This window comes from Pteronotus mesoamericanus, unplaced genomic scaffold (genome assembly GCF_021234165.1).
Source record: "Pteronotus mesoamericanus isolate MK-2021 breed Mesoamerican mustached bat unplaced genomic scaffold, CSHL_Meso_final contig_121, whole genome shotgun sequence".
NCBI lineage: Eukaryota > Metazoa > Chordata > Mammalia > Chiroptera > Mormoopidae > Pteronotus > Pteronotus mesoamericanus.
This window is the reverse complement of record NW_026555046.1, coordinates 2,804,247-2,818,831: the sequence shown is the minus strand read 5'-3', so window position 1 is coordinate 2,818,831 and position 14,585 is coordinate 2,804,247. Positions and strand designations below refer to the sequence as shown.

General features: G+C 40.0%; 1 protein-coding gene across 1 annotated transcript in view; it reads left to right on the top strand.

The window, feature by feature from the left end:
- TMEM131 (transmembrane protein 131) overlaps window positions 1-14,585 on the top strand; it is a 243,461-nt gene that overhangs the window by 210,118 nt on the left and 18,758 nt on the right. Inside the window, exons 32-35 of the mRNA XM_054586120.1 lie at window positions 5,641-5,816; window positions 8,715-8,842; window positions 13,175-13,299; window positions 13,501-13,650. Coding sequence (XP_054442095.1) covers window positions 5,641-5,816; window positions 8,715-8,842; window positions 13,175-13,299; window positions 13,501-13,650 — 579 coding nt within the window. The remainder of the gene's footprint in view (window positions 1-5,640; window positions 5,817-8,714; window positions 8,843-13,174; window positions 13,300-13,500; window positions 13,651-14,585) is intronic.

Below are 14,585 nucleotides of genomic sequence, written 5' to 3'. Positions count from 1 at the left end.
ACTGTGGCGACATCATTTACTTTTTGGAAATAAGATAGCTAACTTGACGCCAAACTTTGAGGAGACTGTACGATTTGCAACATGTTAACAAGTCATTAATGGTATCAAAAAACAAATTTGTACTGGAACTTGATGAAAAGTGGCTTACAGATTTAGCATTTTCAGTGGATTTAACTGCTCCTTTAAATGAGTTAAACATATGTCTTCAAGGTGTTTAATACCACCTTTCAAAGCATAACAACATTCCAAATGAAACTGAAATGATGGCAAGCTCAAATTAAGGCAAACAATTTTATGCCTTACTAAACACAGTCCTGTAAAGAGCGAAAAATATGCAGCCTTGCTTTTCAACTTGATACAAGAATTTGAAAACAGATTTCAAGATTTCCAGGAAAATAATATTTTGCTATATTCGCGACTCCATTTTCAGTCTAATAAATATGTTACTTGCCAATTTTCAAATGGAATGCAAGGAGCTGCAGTCTGACATTCAATTTAAAAATTTGATTGTATCTCTTTACTAGACTTTTGTAGGTCTTATCTTCCCAGAGACAAATATCCCATGCTTCACAATCACGCCTATTCATGTCATCGCTATTTGGCAGCACCTACATTTGCATGCAACTATTTTCAAGAATGAAACACATTAAGAATTAAATTAGAACCAAAATATCTGATGAGCACCTGGAGAACTCACTGAGAATTACAACTACTTCCATCAAACCACATATTGATGCACTAGTTTTTCAAATACAGTGTTAAGCATCCCACTAGTTTTATGTTGCCCTCTTTGCTTTTACAATAAAAAATTACTTAAAAATTAGTGACATTATATTACTTAGTTAAGTACATTTCCTATATTAGTGATCACAAACTTGGGACCTGCTCGACAATTTTAAAAGATTATCAAAAGGGCCGCTACATAATTAGGGTTATTATGCAGGGACTTTTTTGCTTATCTGTGGTGGCAGATATCATAAAAATTACACACGGACCTTTTTTCCTGCGCATCAGTTTTCATTAGTGTTTGTATTTAATGTGTGGCCTAAGACAACTCTTCTTCTTCCAGTGTGGCCCAGAGACGCCAAATGGCTGGACATCTGGTACAAAAAGAAAATAGAGAAAGTTTAGAATAGTCAAATTCCAAATAGCTGGAATTCCTGTAGACTGGGAGTCCACAGGATAGGACTGTTAGATTTGCAGAGCAGCCCCTAGGCAACAGTGGGCGCCTAGCTGAGTGTCACTCTAACTCCACCTTGTGCTGTCCTTTCTCTCCGTGCACCCTGCAACCCAAGGGTGAATAGTCTTTGTATTAATACAGTGCTGGAGTTCTGTGGGCCAGAGAAAGCAAAACTACATGGGTGATGATGTCATGAGGAATTAGCAAGATAGGGAAAGACCAAACAGACAGGGAGAACATGGATAAGTCAAGGGATGGGAGATCCAGCAGGTCAAGCTGCGAGAGTTGTAGAAGCATCTAGTGGGTTTGGGGGCAGGAAGGAAATGCCCTCAAAGGGAGTGGAGAGAAATGCCTAAACAAGGACAGAAGCTATCCTCTCTCAACTTAAATTGTGGTAAGTTTGCTTTGAATATCCAGGATATTTTATTTCTACAATAAACAAATCCAAAATTTAATTGAACATAATTGTATGAAAATCCTAAATAATTGAACTCTGTGTTTCCTATGTAGTTTTGGTTGTGCAGCCTTTTGCCCTAGTCCTGTATACCTTTTTGGTTCTCCTTAATGCCACTAGTGGTATCTAGACACAAGAAAAACTATAATAGAATACAGTATGGGTTGTCTTGCACACTCATTAGTAATTTCTACCCTGGAATAAAATTATAGTTTTTTTCACAAATAGGAATTCTTTTTACCTTCTGTTGAGCTGAACAAACATCTTTACTATCTCAGCAAAGAGTTTAATAAGACCAAGTAATGTGATAATTTCTATAGAATTTTGAAAACATTTTTTACCTTAGCCTAAAGAACCCCTGGAGAGATTTCCTTGCATGCATTTTTTGGTATCTTTCAGTTTATCATGCTTATAAAGGCATCATTCAGAACAAAGGAGAAAATAAATTTACAGGTCAAGTACTGACCCCAGTAAATCATGTCTTGGTCTTTAGTATTTTTTGGCCTCATTTCGGCCTTTTAAGAAGCTAAAGGTGAGAAGGAAGACAGATTCCTGCTGGGATTAGTGATCTCTAGAGCAGTGGTCCCCAACCTTTTTGCCACCAGGGACTGGTTTCGTGGAAAATTATTTTTCCATGGACCAAACTAGAGAGATGGTTTCGGGATGATCAGAGTGCAATACATCCAAGCTCGCTTCCTGCTGTGCAGTCCGGTTCCTAACAAGCCTGTACCAGTACCAGTTTGTAGCTTGGAGGTTGGGGAGCCCTGCTCTAGAGAGTCTCCAGAATCTCCCGTTAAGTGTTGTAAATGGCTTTGCAAGACCCAACTGAGGTACACAGCTGCCAGGAGTTCAACGGGCTCAAATAAACCGTTTGCTAGTAGTTGGAACTTTCCTGAAATTATTCTTTTGGGTGGAAACTAACAGTGGGATTTAAAATGGAAGAGACACAACCAAAGCAAGTTGACCAAACTAGTGTTTGCAGAATCATTTATATACCACTTAGTAGCAAAAAAAAAAAAAAGTAAATGAGTGGGACATATTTTTTAAATTTATAATTTGCCTACTTTTAAAATTATTGGAGATAGTTTAAATTATTAAAGCACATGTAAAACAGAGAATAAAGACAAAAAGCAGTTTTTTGATGTTTCATTTGTTTTTAATTTTGGTGCTATATCAACAAACCTAGAATGAAGTTAGTTGTTACTATTAAGCATTAAATTGGCTGCAAATGTCCTGGCAGCTAAGCCCAAAAGAAAACATTGTTACATTTCTGGTTCAGGACAAGGAAGCTCGAAAGTTCACCTGAAAAAGACTGCTTGGCATTGAATTTCTGCTTGAATCTGAGGACATTGGCTAATAGAAGGGGCGTTGGTCTGTTGAAAAGAATACGGGAACATGGAACATTCTCCACACAGATGGCTTTATCTTGGCCTCATAGCATTAAGTAATAACTCTTCATCTACCGCCTCACTGACGTATATGCTCAACATCACCCACACACACATAACATCTGTGGTAACTCAGGTCAAATTTGGATTATCTGACAAGAATTAGGACTTCACTGTTATGTGACGATGCTAGACCCTCAAATAGCTGGTAGTTCTCTGTTGCATATATTCAGCAGCCTATCTTGTATTCTTCTTGGACATACTTCATGAGATTAACCCCAAGGGTGCCCTGCAGGTAGGGAAAAATGGTTCTTGTTAATAGTTTTGAATCTACTTAGCTGCTAGAAAAAAATTTACTTAAGTAGTCTTCAAGAAAATGTACTATTTCATTCTGACCACTTTTTGGAGCAGGCATAGCAGCCACCACTTGGACATCAGGTTTTGAGGAGAGATGCAAACTGTTGTCTCACCAAGATAAAGTAGCTGCTTAAAGTGTGCCCACTCCCTGTTGGGTGGGATTGTTAAATACCAGCCATTCGAGTCATAACAAATGATTGATCATCACATGTGAGCAGTGTGAAGTGGGTTGTGGTGCCTGCTCTCTACCATGCACCCCTTGTTTTCTCTCAGGTCTCCTGCCACAGCAGCATACACACAGTGAGCAAGCAATACAGTACCACTTAGGCACCCCATAACCTCTCCACTACCTTCCTGCCCATGATAGAACTTAGTTGATGAAAGAAGCTTATGCTAGAGTCCAGGTGAGGCTTCTTGCCTCCATCCCAGTTCTAAAACTTCTAATCAGAACTTCCGTATTTGGATATGGCAGGAGAGAACATAAGATAGAGAGTTGGAGCTTCACAGAAGGCAGGGACCCCAGGTTTGCTTTTCCAGCTAGCAATATGAAAGGATGACAATGACTACCTTTTTCGTGGGGCAGAATACACAGGAACACCAGGCCCCGTCTTACCTACTGGAGTCAGGACATGAAGACAAGGGCAAGAAAGGTTGTCATCGGCCAACCACATGTCAAAAATTTTCCTAGATGATTATAATAGACATGTAGTTAGCAGGCTTCTCTTTTAATTTGCTAGGGTAGATGGACTTACACCCAAATCATTGTTGGTGATTAGAATTTAACCTGTCAGTGATTATTCTCTCTCTCTTCAATTTAGGCAAGCAAATTATATATTTCTAAAAACATCAATAGCCTGGGATCTATAGTTATATATAGAAAATTGTCAGTGGTAGTTCTGTTAACAAGAAGCTTGGCTCTGGCTGGGTAGCTTAGTTGGTTAGAGCATCATCCTGATATGCCAGGGTTACAGGTTTCCTGGTCAGGGCACATACAAGAATCAGCCAATGAATGCAGCAATAAGTGGAACAACAAACCAATGTTTCTCTCTTTATCAAGTCAGTTTTTTTTTCATTTGTATATTCATAGATAATGGAAAGCAACAAGTTTTCCGAAGCATGTCAAAAGCCTTAAAAATAAAATAATGCACCCATCATTTGAATCAGTGAGCTCATATCTGGAAATTTCGTATCTAGAAATAATCTTATATACACTGTGTTTTATAATAGTGGAAAATGGAAACTGCCTACATGTCTTTAGAACAGAATATTTGTAATTACAGAATGTTAACTCAATGTAGCATGTCATACAAAATAATTATGCCTAGAGTGTGTATCTGTGATAAAAGAACTTGACAGATCATTGTCTACTTCCATAAGCTTTTTTCCTGTATCCTTACTGATGAAGTGGGGTCTAGCAGCTGGTCACTTATGAGGTGAACATTTATAAATCTCCCATTTTTCTCAGACATGATGACCGAAAGAGAGATCCAGTCCTTGACATGCTGAGAAGAAAGCTGGAATTGAACTTGGGAGGATGGCTTTCCAGCCAAATTGACCTATTCTTTGCATAAGAAAAAGTGTGTTTAGCTTTTTCAGAGTAAACAACACTTGATGATTCTAAAGAATTAACATACTTGACAACAATTAGTATATGCCCTATGGACATGCTACAGCTTAGTCACTATGAGCTCTAGGGAACTCTGCTTTTAAATTTAAATGATTTATGTACACACACACACACACCTTTTTTTGTTACCCGTTATTTTATTAAAGTGTGCCCCCACGGTGATTATAGATGGGGAAAGTAAAGTTTCAAGGGCAGATCCCTAGGGAACACCAGCACCAAAGAAGTGTCACCATCAGACTTCCACATCCAAATAGATTCGAAAGGTCTCAGGTTTTAACTTCTGTGACTTTTCCAAGCTCTATTACTCTCTCTGATACAAAAAAGTATTCAAAGACAGGCATACAGATTGGTCAAAACTACTGAGTTTTCCAAAACTCTGTACACTTAACATAGATACATCTTATTGTGCAAAAATTATGCCTCAAAGTTAATTTTTAAAACAGTCTAATCAAAAAGTCAAACATGATTTGGAAAATTTTAATTAGGGAATAATTAAATAATTCTCTAAGGAATAAATAAAGGAAAGTTTGATTAATCAGAAGAGTCCAGCCTCTTCAAAAAAAAAAAGGTTTTAGTTCCTGTGTTCTCTCAGCTATTTAAAAATCAGTTATTTTACTTTGATTTCCATCCGCAGCAAAAGGAAAACCTCTTCAGCGCAAGGTTAAAGCATCTAAGAAGCCAGAGGAAAAGGAGAAGAAGGGAAAGGGAAAGCCCCAGGAAGATGAGCTGAAAGACTCCTTGGCTGATGATGACAGCTCCTCTACCACCACAGAGACCTCCAACCCAGACACAGAACCTCTCCTCAAGGAGGTAGGGCGGGATTGTACAAACAGACACTGTCTCATCATTTGGGTTTCTTAATGCATAATGAGCATTTTATATTTAACATTGAGCACATGTTCTGAGGATCAGTGCTCAGTGTTCACAGACATGCTTAAACAGTCACAGCTCTGGGGATGAGTGTCTTCATTTCCCCCCAGGAAGAACATTGGGAAGCATGTTAACAAAGTAAAATGGTTAGAAATTGGAAACACTGCTTAAAAGTTAGGGGATATCTGGAATAGTAACTACTCTGGCTCATGGAATTTGTTTCAGATTTTAAGTATCAGAAGGGAATGCGTAGGAATTACACCATTTTACTTAGATTGAGCTTTTCCTGTAAGATCACTTCTGGCACAATCAGCTTCAGTAGCAGCCCAATCCCTACACGGGTAGAGCAGTGACTGTCCTGCAGAGAAACATAACCCAGGGAAAGACTCCAGGCTTTAGTACTCACCCAGAACTGGGGACTCAGCCTAGCACACATCAGCACATCAAGAAAGCTGCGTCACTCCTCAGTGTCTTTTGCATCAGGAGTAATATTGTAAAGCACCTGATACTACCGGGAGTTAGGTAATAGAGGGTAGTGTTACTGTTGGGTTGTGTCTGAGAATCTGATTTAGCAGAAAAGGGAAAGTGGAATTCTATTTTGGCATTTTTGTTTTTTAGGTAACTATATTTCACATTTAAAATGATGCTAATATAACCTTTAATCTTGTATACCAGAAGTTTCTTTTCTGTTTTAACCTAGTGGCCTAAGGAGTCATTTCTTAAAGAAATCGAGTAGTGTCACCTACATATATTAATTTTTTAAGTAAAATTTATATGTAACTTTTTCTTGGCAACTGCCTTCCCCTTTGTATCCTTCACATTTGGCGTGGTGCTCTGTGCCCCTCAGTATAATTGATAACTAGTACTGGAGTCCTGTGCATTATATCCTTCTAACAGATGACTACAAATCTTAGAGTAGAATCCCAGCAGTTTCAGTGATAAGAATAAGCTTCTGGAAGACATTTTTAACACATGGTTTCTTTACATCTTTTCCACCTTTCCAGCTTTTTCCCTAACTATTCCCCAGTGGCCCCCTCCAGCTACCCCATCTCCCGCATTCTTTGTGCACCTGCTGGCATAATTTTTACCTCTCTGTTGTTACTTTCCTTCAGCTTCTCCTTCCCTGTCATTTGCATCCTTACAGACATGGCTCAGAACTCATAGCCTGCATAACTGTTACCCTTCTCCCTGATGTTCTGTTTTTATTCCTCCTCCTCAGCACTCTTCCAAAGGGTTCTTGTGCTCTTATTTCTTCGTGGCTGACCTGTTTGCCAGTTGTGTGTAATTTCTTCCCAACTAGATTACACACTTGCCTGTCTGTTCCAGCCCTGTTCTACCCATTTATTCAAAAAGTCTATACTGAGTACCTAAGAGCTGGGTCTTGTGCTGGGAGCTTAGGAAACAAGTGGACAAAAGACCAGTTCTCATCCTCAAAGAGTTCACCATCTACAAAACTCTTGATGAGTCAAGTGCTCAGGAAATGCTTCCTTAATAACCCAGAATAAGTCTGAAAAGGTGTAGGGGCAGGAGGGTGTTCTGGCCCTTTCTCTGGTTATTTACTTTTGGCAGTTAGATAGATTGACTTGATGTTACCTGTTAAAATCCAGTTTCCCTTAATAACCACACTGTGAAGCTAGACACTGTTGGGTTGATTCTAATTCACCATGTGCTTGTAACTCCCCCACACTCACAGCTTTTCCCTTTTGCTACACATATGTTCTTCTCCTGTCTGTGCCCCTTGTTAGCCTCATGCATCCTTGAACACAGTGCTGTTCAAACTATCTGTGATGAAGAACAAGTTTTTTTAAAAATTTCCAATCTGTCACATACGTGGTCCTACTGCACATGAGCAATATGCACCCAGTCCACATGCCACTCCCCAGGCAAGTTCATCAGCACCTGAACAGACCCCATGCCATGTCCTTGGGGCAAGTTCACTGATTGGTACTTGGAGACTGCAACAGTGTCAAATTATTATAAGAAAGCATGAATCTGGTTTTTATACTTACCTGGTATAAATGCTGGCCAGAAACAGTATTTGGCAACCAGTCAAGTAGCACAGCTGTTGCATGCATCATGGGTATGGCCTTTCCAGTCCATGCTTCACACTTGAGCCAGGTGAGACAGCTCCTCTGTGCTATGGTCATGGCCAGTGAGCACTTCCATATGGAAGCACAAGTTGATTGATCTCTCACTGTCATCTGTATCTCCCTCCTGCTAAATCTCAGCCCTCAGGGGAAGGGCCTGGACCCTCTTGGTAACCCCTTGCCTGGCTCCAAGTGGGTGACCAGTAAATGTTGAGTAAGTGAGTAGGTAACTAAGCCCCCTCCTATTGATGGTGAATAATTGTTAACATTAACTCACTATAACTCTATTGACAGTCACAGTGTCACTGTGAACATTCAGTGAATGGGTGTAGACACTTGTATTCTTGGCTTGGATGGTCCTTGAGATCAGCATTGAACCCATTGCCAGAATGCTTATGTTGTATTCCTTGCTGACCTTTTCTTGTTAATAAAGGCAAGGTTTTGCTCCCTGTATCCAAAAACTAAGAAGCCACCAATTGGCTTCTGCCAGTGCCACCCCTGACCCCAGTCAAGATATGGGTACAAATTAAAATGACACTTTATAACTCAGACTCAACAAAATACAATTATAATAAATCAAAGACTGAAAAACCGACAGAACCACAATAGTTAAGATAGATTTGAAGAAAGGAGTTTATCATTTTTATATATATCTGCTACATCTTCAGTTTTGTGTATCTACATTCAAATAGAACTATATCTTGTCATCTTTATTAATACCTCTCAGCAATTAAGTGTACATTTTTTACAGGATACAGAAAAGCAAAAGGGAAAACAAGCCATGGCTGAAAAACATGAAAATGAAATGCCTCAAGTGAAACAAAAAAGCAAAAAACTCTTGAATGTTAAGAAGGAAATCCCAACAGATGTGAAACCCAGGTGAGATAAAGAAATGAGTGCAGAGAAATAAAGTATATAAAAGAAGTTACTGGTAAAAGCTAGGTAAAGCTTTTGCTTGGTTTGGTTGGTCTTTGGTGGGGGTGGGGCGGGGAGTACAACAAAAGTCCTATTCTACATCATGTTCCTCTTGGTTTCTTTCTGATGCCCAATATTTACCAATTAGGGATGGCCACATGCTTTCGATGTCAGAAACATAAAAGGAAGAGGTAACTTGTTGCGAAGATTTAGGTTGGTAATTCATTCCCAGGCAGGGAGCCAGTCAGTTCAACTCCGCGCAAAGATGACCTCAGTGGTTTAGCCACAAGTGTGATTATAACTTTTCTGAAAGAGAGCTCAGAACCTGCTTTCTAACTCAAAGCTGCAGTTGGATCTAGAATTCTGTGCCGTAAAACTTGGAAGAATCTATGCTTAGGTAATCAGGGCAGGTGGTTCCTATAAGACAAGTCTACCATGAAATTACTCCATCCCAGGCCCTGTGGGACAGAATTTTTGCCCCCCTCACCACCACCGCCCCCCCCCCCCGGAAGGCTTGCTACAAAATGTTTCCCCAAGCAAATGAATAAGTGAACTATTGGGTTATTAACGTCATACTTCTATTAAACTTTGGATCTACCTAATAAATTAATTTTAGTTTTAGCATTGTTAATAATGCCCTTCCTAGTTCATTGTATGAAATGGCTGTCAGCATGAAAGCTGATATATGCTTTTTTGTGTGGCAAGTGGGCATTGACCCAGGAAGTTGAAGGAATTAGGTATAAAGTAATAAAAGAAGACATAGTTCATTATCATTAAAATTTGCCTTAGAACTCTTATTCTGGGTCTTAATACTTGAGATTTGCAAAAAACACCAATAACCTATACACTCTCCCTAGATTACACAGCTTTACTCAGGCAAGTCAGTCTGTTCTGCAGAAGGGAAAGCTAATAAGAATTAGTGATTACTGGAAAGAAATTTCACCTTGTCCCTGAATTTAGAAATAACACAGCATATGGCAGTGATTAGTAATGGAGTGTCTAAAATTTAGTCTTCTGTGCAAATTGTTAGTTTGACCTAATCACACAGTTTGTTGAGAATAGTCTGACCCAGTTAGAAGGAATGTCACATGGAGTCGAGGTTAACACTCTTGGACCTCTCATGACAGAAGTCATCCTGAGGCATTAATTGGTGCTGATAGTGTGGCATCCCAGGACAAGAATGTTAATCAGCTAGTGGCTAGGAAGTTTATTAGCCTGGGTATCTGAGCTCAGTGCCTGAGACATGATAATTCAAAACAAATAGTACATGTTAATCTCACCCTCATTCCTCTTCCCTTTATGTTGTGTTCTCATTTTTCCTTTTATGAATTTATTTGACTGTTAGCAGATTTGGTTTTGAAAAGGTTGTAAAAGACTTCACTGCAGTATCACTAACCTTGCTAAGGTTTTTGAGTTCTCTGGCAAACCACAAGTTAGAGTGACCAGTTCTCTATCACCTGTTCAAGGGACAGTTACAGTGACAATTCAGGTTCTTTTGATACATAGCTAAGAATCAGTACCAAAAAACAATTTAAGCAGTGCACTATAAATTATCTTTCTAAATTGTCTTTGGAGAATATAACTGGGAGAGGAAGGAGGAAAGACAGGGGCCTGCAAGAGAGACAAAGGGACACAGACTCTGGGGAACAATGTGAAGCCCACGGAGGAAGAAAAAGGGGAGAAAGGACTCTTGCTGGTGGGCCATGGGAAGGTGCCACATGGTTTTGGATTAAGAGCTGGAGAGCGCGGCGATGCAGCAGATGGTGCTGAGACCCGCGAGAGGCCTGCCTAGCCAAGCCCCGGACTTCGGTTCTTTTTCTTCTGAAGGATGGTACCCCTGACTGGCCTGATTGGCCTAACTGGGCAAAGGGAGGAAGGCAGGACTGTGTGTTGGTGGGTGTTTTAAAGGGATTTTGAGACTTAAGACGGACATTTAGCCATTAATCAAACCTATATAACTTTTGAATAAATAGTTCCTTTCCTTTTCACCAAAAAAAAAAAAAAAAAAAAAAAATTTGTTACTGGAGAAATCCATATGCAGCCTTAGTCTTCTAACCTCCTTTCTCTAATGTCTTGAAGTCACAGATCTTGTTTTGTGTTTTTCTGAATTCAGGGATAAAAATAAAGTATTGAGAGTCAGTATTCATTAGGACATCAATCAAGTACAGAGTTAAACAAATAGAGACTTTTTTCAATAACCAGCAATGTGCCTGTCTGAATAGAACCATCTCCTGTTCACACTGAATTAGGATGCACGCCTTGCACTGTTATTCAGGTACAATCACTTCTGGCCCTGCAGTAGTGATACCTGAAATGCCTTTTACTTAACAAGAAGTATTTTCAGTGCTTTATTACATCTGAAGGAAATATATATGCATTTTTTAATCTTTACGAGATTTATTTTTATTTTTTATATTTCAGCTATTTTGTTTTTCCATTACCATTTAACCCCCTTACCCTCTTCCAACTCCACCCATCCCCATCCCCCATGCAGTCACCACACTGTTATCTGTGTCCCTAAGTTCTTTTTCTTTTGCACTCGATCCTTCCACCCCCCCAACCCTCCCCCTACCTCCCCCCGCACAGCTGTCATACACAGTTTTTAAAAATCGATAAAGCCAGAGAGGGATGCCTCTGTCTCTGCCAGTATAGATCCTCCTATCAGACTCCCAAGAGTTAATTTCACAAAAATCATTTCTGAGTGTAGATCATTGGGTTGCAATGGCAGAGCCTTGGTCCGTTCATTTTTTCCAGCTTCAGTACTGCAGAACTGAGCCTGCAGACCTCCAGAAGACTGTTCCGTAGGTCAGATATGCCAGGGTGTAAGAGTCATGACTTCCAGAGAATCAAAAAAGGCCCAGGAAACCCTGATAGAGGACACCAGCTATCTGTTGATTCTTTTGTTTTCTAATTGTTTATCAGCATTTTATGTTTAAGAAACAAATGTAAAAATCTAAAGTTAGCACAATGTTTACTCTCTCATAATCCGCTCAAATAGCACACCCACCCAGGGCAGTTGACACCACATTCCACACAGTGGCCTCCAGCCCCCGTCAGCTCAGGGAAACCCTGACTTTGCCCTTGGCTTCCTGCCTCCCTGCATGGGGCCTGTTCCATGTATTACATGAGCCGAAATAAAGTCTGGCATCTGAAACACCTTTCTGGTTTTTCCTTTAACAAATAATCACTGAAATTAAGTTGGCTCTATCCACGCATTCAGAAGCCTTAAAGTTTTTTCAATAGAGATTGTTTGGCTTAATTTAGAAAAGTATGAATCGGCAAAAATAAAGTAGTTGTCTGGCACCTTTTTTCTTAAAAACCAATTAATTTTACAGTGGCACAGAGTTAAGTTTTGTCTACATAGACAGCCCTCACCCCCAACGCTAATAAACCACCGACTTAAAAATAACTCACACTCACCCACCACAGGAGGACTGGGTGGGTGTCTGTGTCATGGGAGCTTTTGTTTTTTTAAAAGGTGCAGTTTTTAAGTAACCCTGTCAGCCAGAAGCAAAAGGACAGAAGATGTATAAAACTGTGGATTTTTTCAAGTCAGTTTATTATCCTGCCTAATTTGGGGTAGCTGAGACCCTTTAGGGTTCTTTTTTACCTACTTTACTAATTCCAAATACAATACATATTTATGATAGAAACTTTGTGAAATATAGAGAAACAAAAGAATGAAAATAAAATGACCTTTGACCTAGTACCTTATAAAATGTTTGTAAATAGCCTTTGTTAAATTATATTTATTTATAAGATAGATCATACTTTATTCTGTCATCTGCTTACCTTTGGGGGAAGTAGTGTACTTTGTGTGCCATTGGATCTAGAAGGTCTAAACCATTCTGACCTTTGAAATCTGATGTGGATTAGCTGCCTTCTAGGAGGGAGAATCTGTATACATAGCTTGGTTCATTCAATAGTTTCTACAACAAAAAATATCTGTAGCAGAACCTTGACCTTTCTGAATCTCTACATTCAGGAACACCACTGGTAGTGTATTTACTGGGAGAGATTCAACAGCTTCAAAATGGCAAGTTCCTGCTAATGGCTTTATGCCCATTACCTGAAGCAGGTGCTCTAACCTTTAATTGTCACCACTCAGAGTGCAAAGGAGGTGTCTTCAAGTGCTGAGCTGTCTCCTAGGCCTCCTCAGCCTCAGGATGGGGGCAGATAATGCCTCAGGAAGCCAGATTCCTAAAACATGCATTGAATGTGCAGAGCACTCACTGACTTCTCTGCCCCACAAAAAAAGAGACAAATCTGAATTTTGCTTCCATGCTTGTCTTTCAGTTGCTTAGAGCTGCCGTACCCTTCCTCATTAGAAAGTAAACAACGGAGGAGCCTCTCAACCAAGATCCCTCTTCCAACTGCATTGACAAGCAGCTCCAAATCACGGAATTCCCAGAAAACAAAAGGTATTTCCTGTTGGTCATACAGATACCTCCATGATCGATTATAGTAATAGTTAGTTGTGAATTACCAGTGGTCAGTTATAGTAATTAGTCGTGTAAAAAGCTAAGATTGTGTTCTCATCTTCATTAGAGGGGTCATTGAAGTAGATCTAAAATAAAGGAGTCATTGTCCACTAACAACTTTCTTTTCTCCTTTCTGTACAGGTACAAATAGGTTAGTGGATAACAGGCCATCTGCCCTAGCGAAATTCCTCCCAAATAGTCAAGAACTAGGCAACACTAGTAGCTCAGAAGGAGAAAAAGACTCTCCGCCGCCAGAGTGGGATTCTGTGCCAGTTCACAAACCTGGCAGCTGTAAGTATGGCAACTTGGGAATCGCTCTAGGCATGAAAATTCAGCAGGGATAAATTGCTTTAGAAGGAGACCCAGCCACCAGTTCAATTCCTAGTCAGAGCACATGCCTGGGTTGCAGGCGAGGTCCCCAGTTGGGGGTGAGAGGCAATCTATAACCAATCAGTGTTTCCTTCCCTCTCTTTCCCCTTCACTTCCCTACTCCCTGAAAATAAACAATAAAATCTTTTTTAAAATAAAATTTTTAAAAAAAAAATTAAAGGTGACCCAGTATCTGGTTTGCTAGAGCCAGCTTGTACTAGCCAACAAAAGCCTCTTGTTAAATAGTCTGCCAGTTGTTAAACTGTAGTAGTTTAGTTGGTCATGGTGAGAGCATTGTCAGAGAATATGGGTTCTTGTAGTGTCACAAGAAAAGAATTTCAAGGGGCACACACAGGGGAGTAGTGGCAAGATTTACTGGGGTGAAAATAAATAATACTCCTTAAGAGATACAGAGGGTAGACAGGCTCTAGTGGCAGCTGCCCCAAGATCCCTGCTGATCTTCCAAATATTTTCTTGGTTTCAGGAGCAAGCAGGCTATCTTGCAAACTATCCAACCTGTTTCCTAGGTTTTCCAAGGGCTGTGGTAGGCCCTCCCCTGGTCCATTCCCTTTCTTGAATCTTTCAGGGTTTTGTGCCCTTATTCTATCCGATTCTTTTTCCGTATTTTCCCAGGCTAGACTCTTTCCCGTTGCAGTTGCTATTTTGGCTTCTGGTGCACTTGTCTCATAGTTTTGCTTTGTCATCTGGCTTCATCTGCACATGCCTCTCCAAGGAATCTCTCCCTTACTGGTTCTCCTTCCCCTAGTAATGGGCTGGTTATTCCCCAGAGAGATTGGAAAGCCAGCCTTTCTGCCTGCTTGGGAATTGAGCCCTTTTGGTGGAGGATGCAGCTGCCC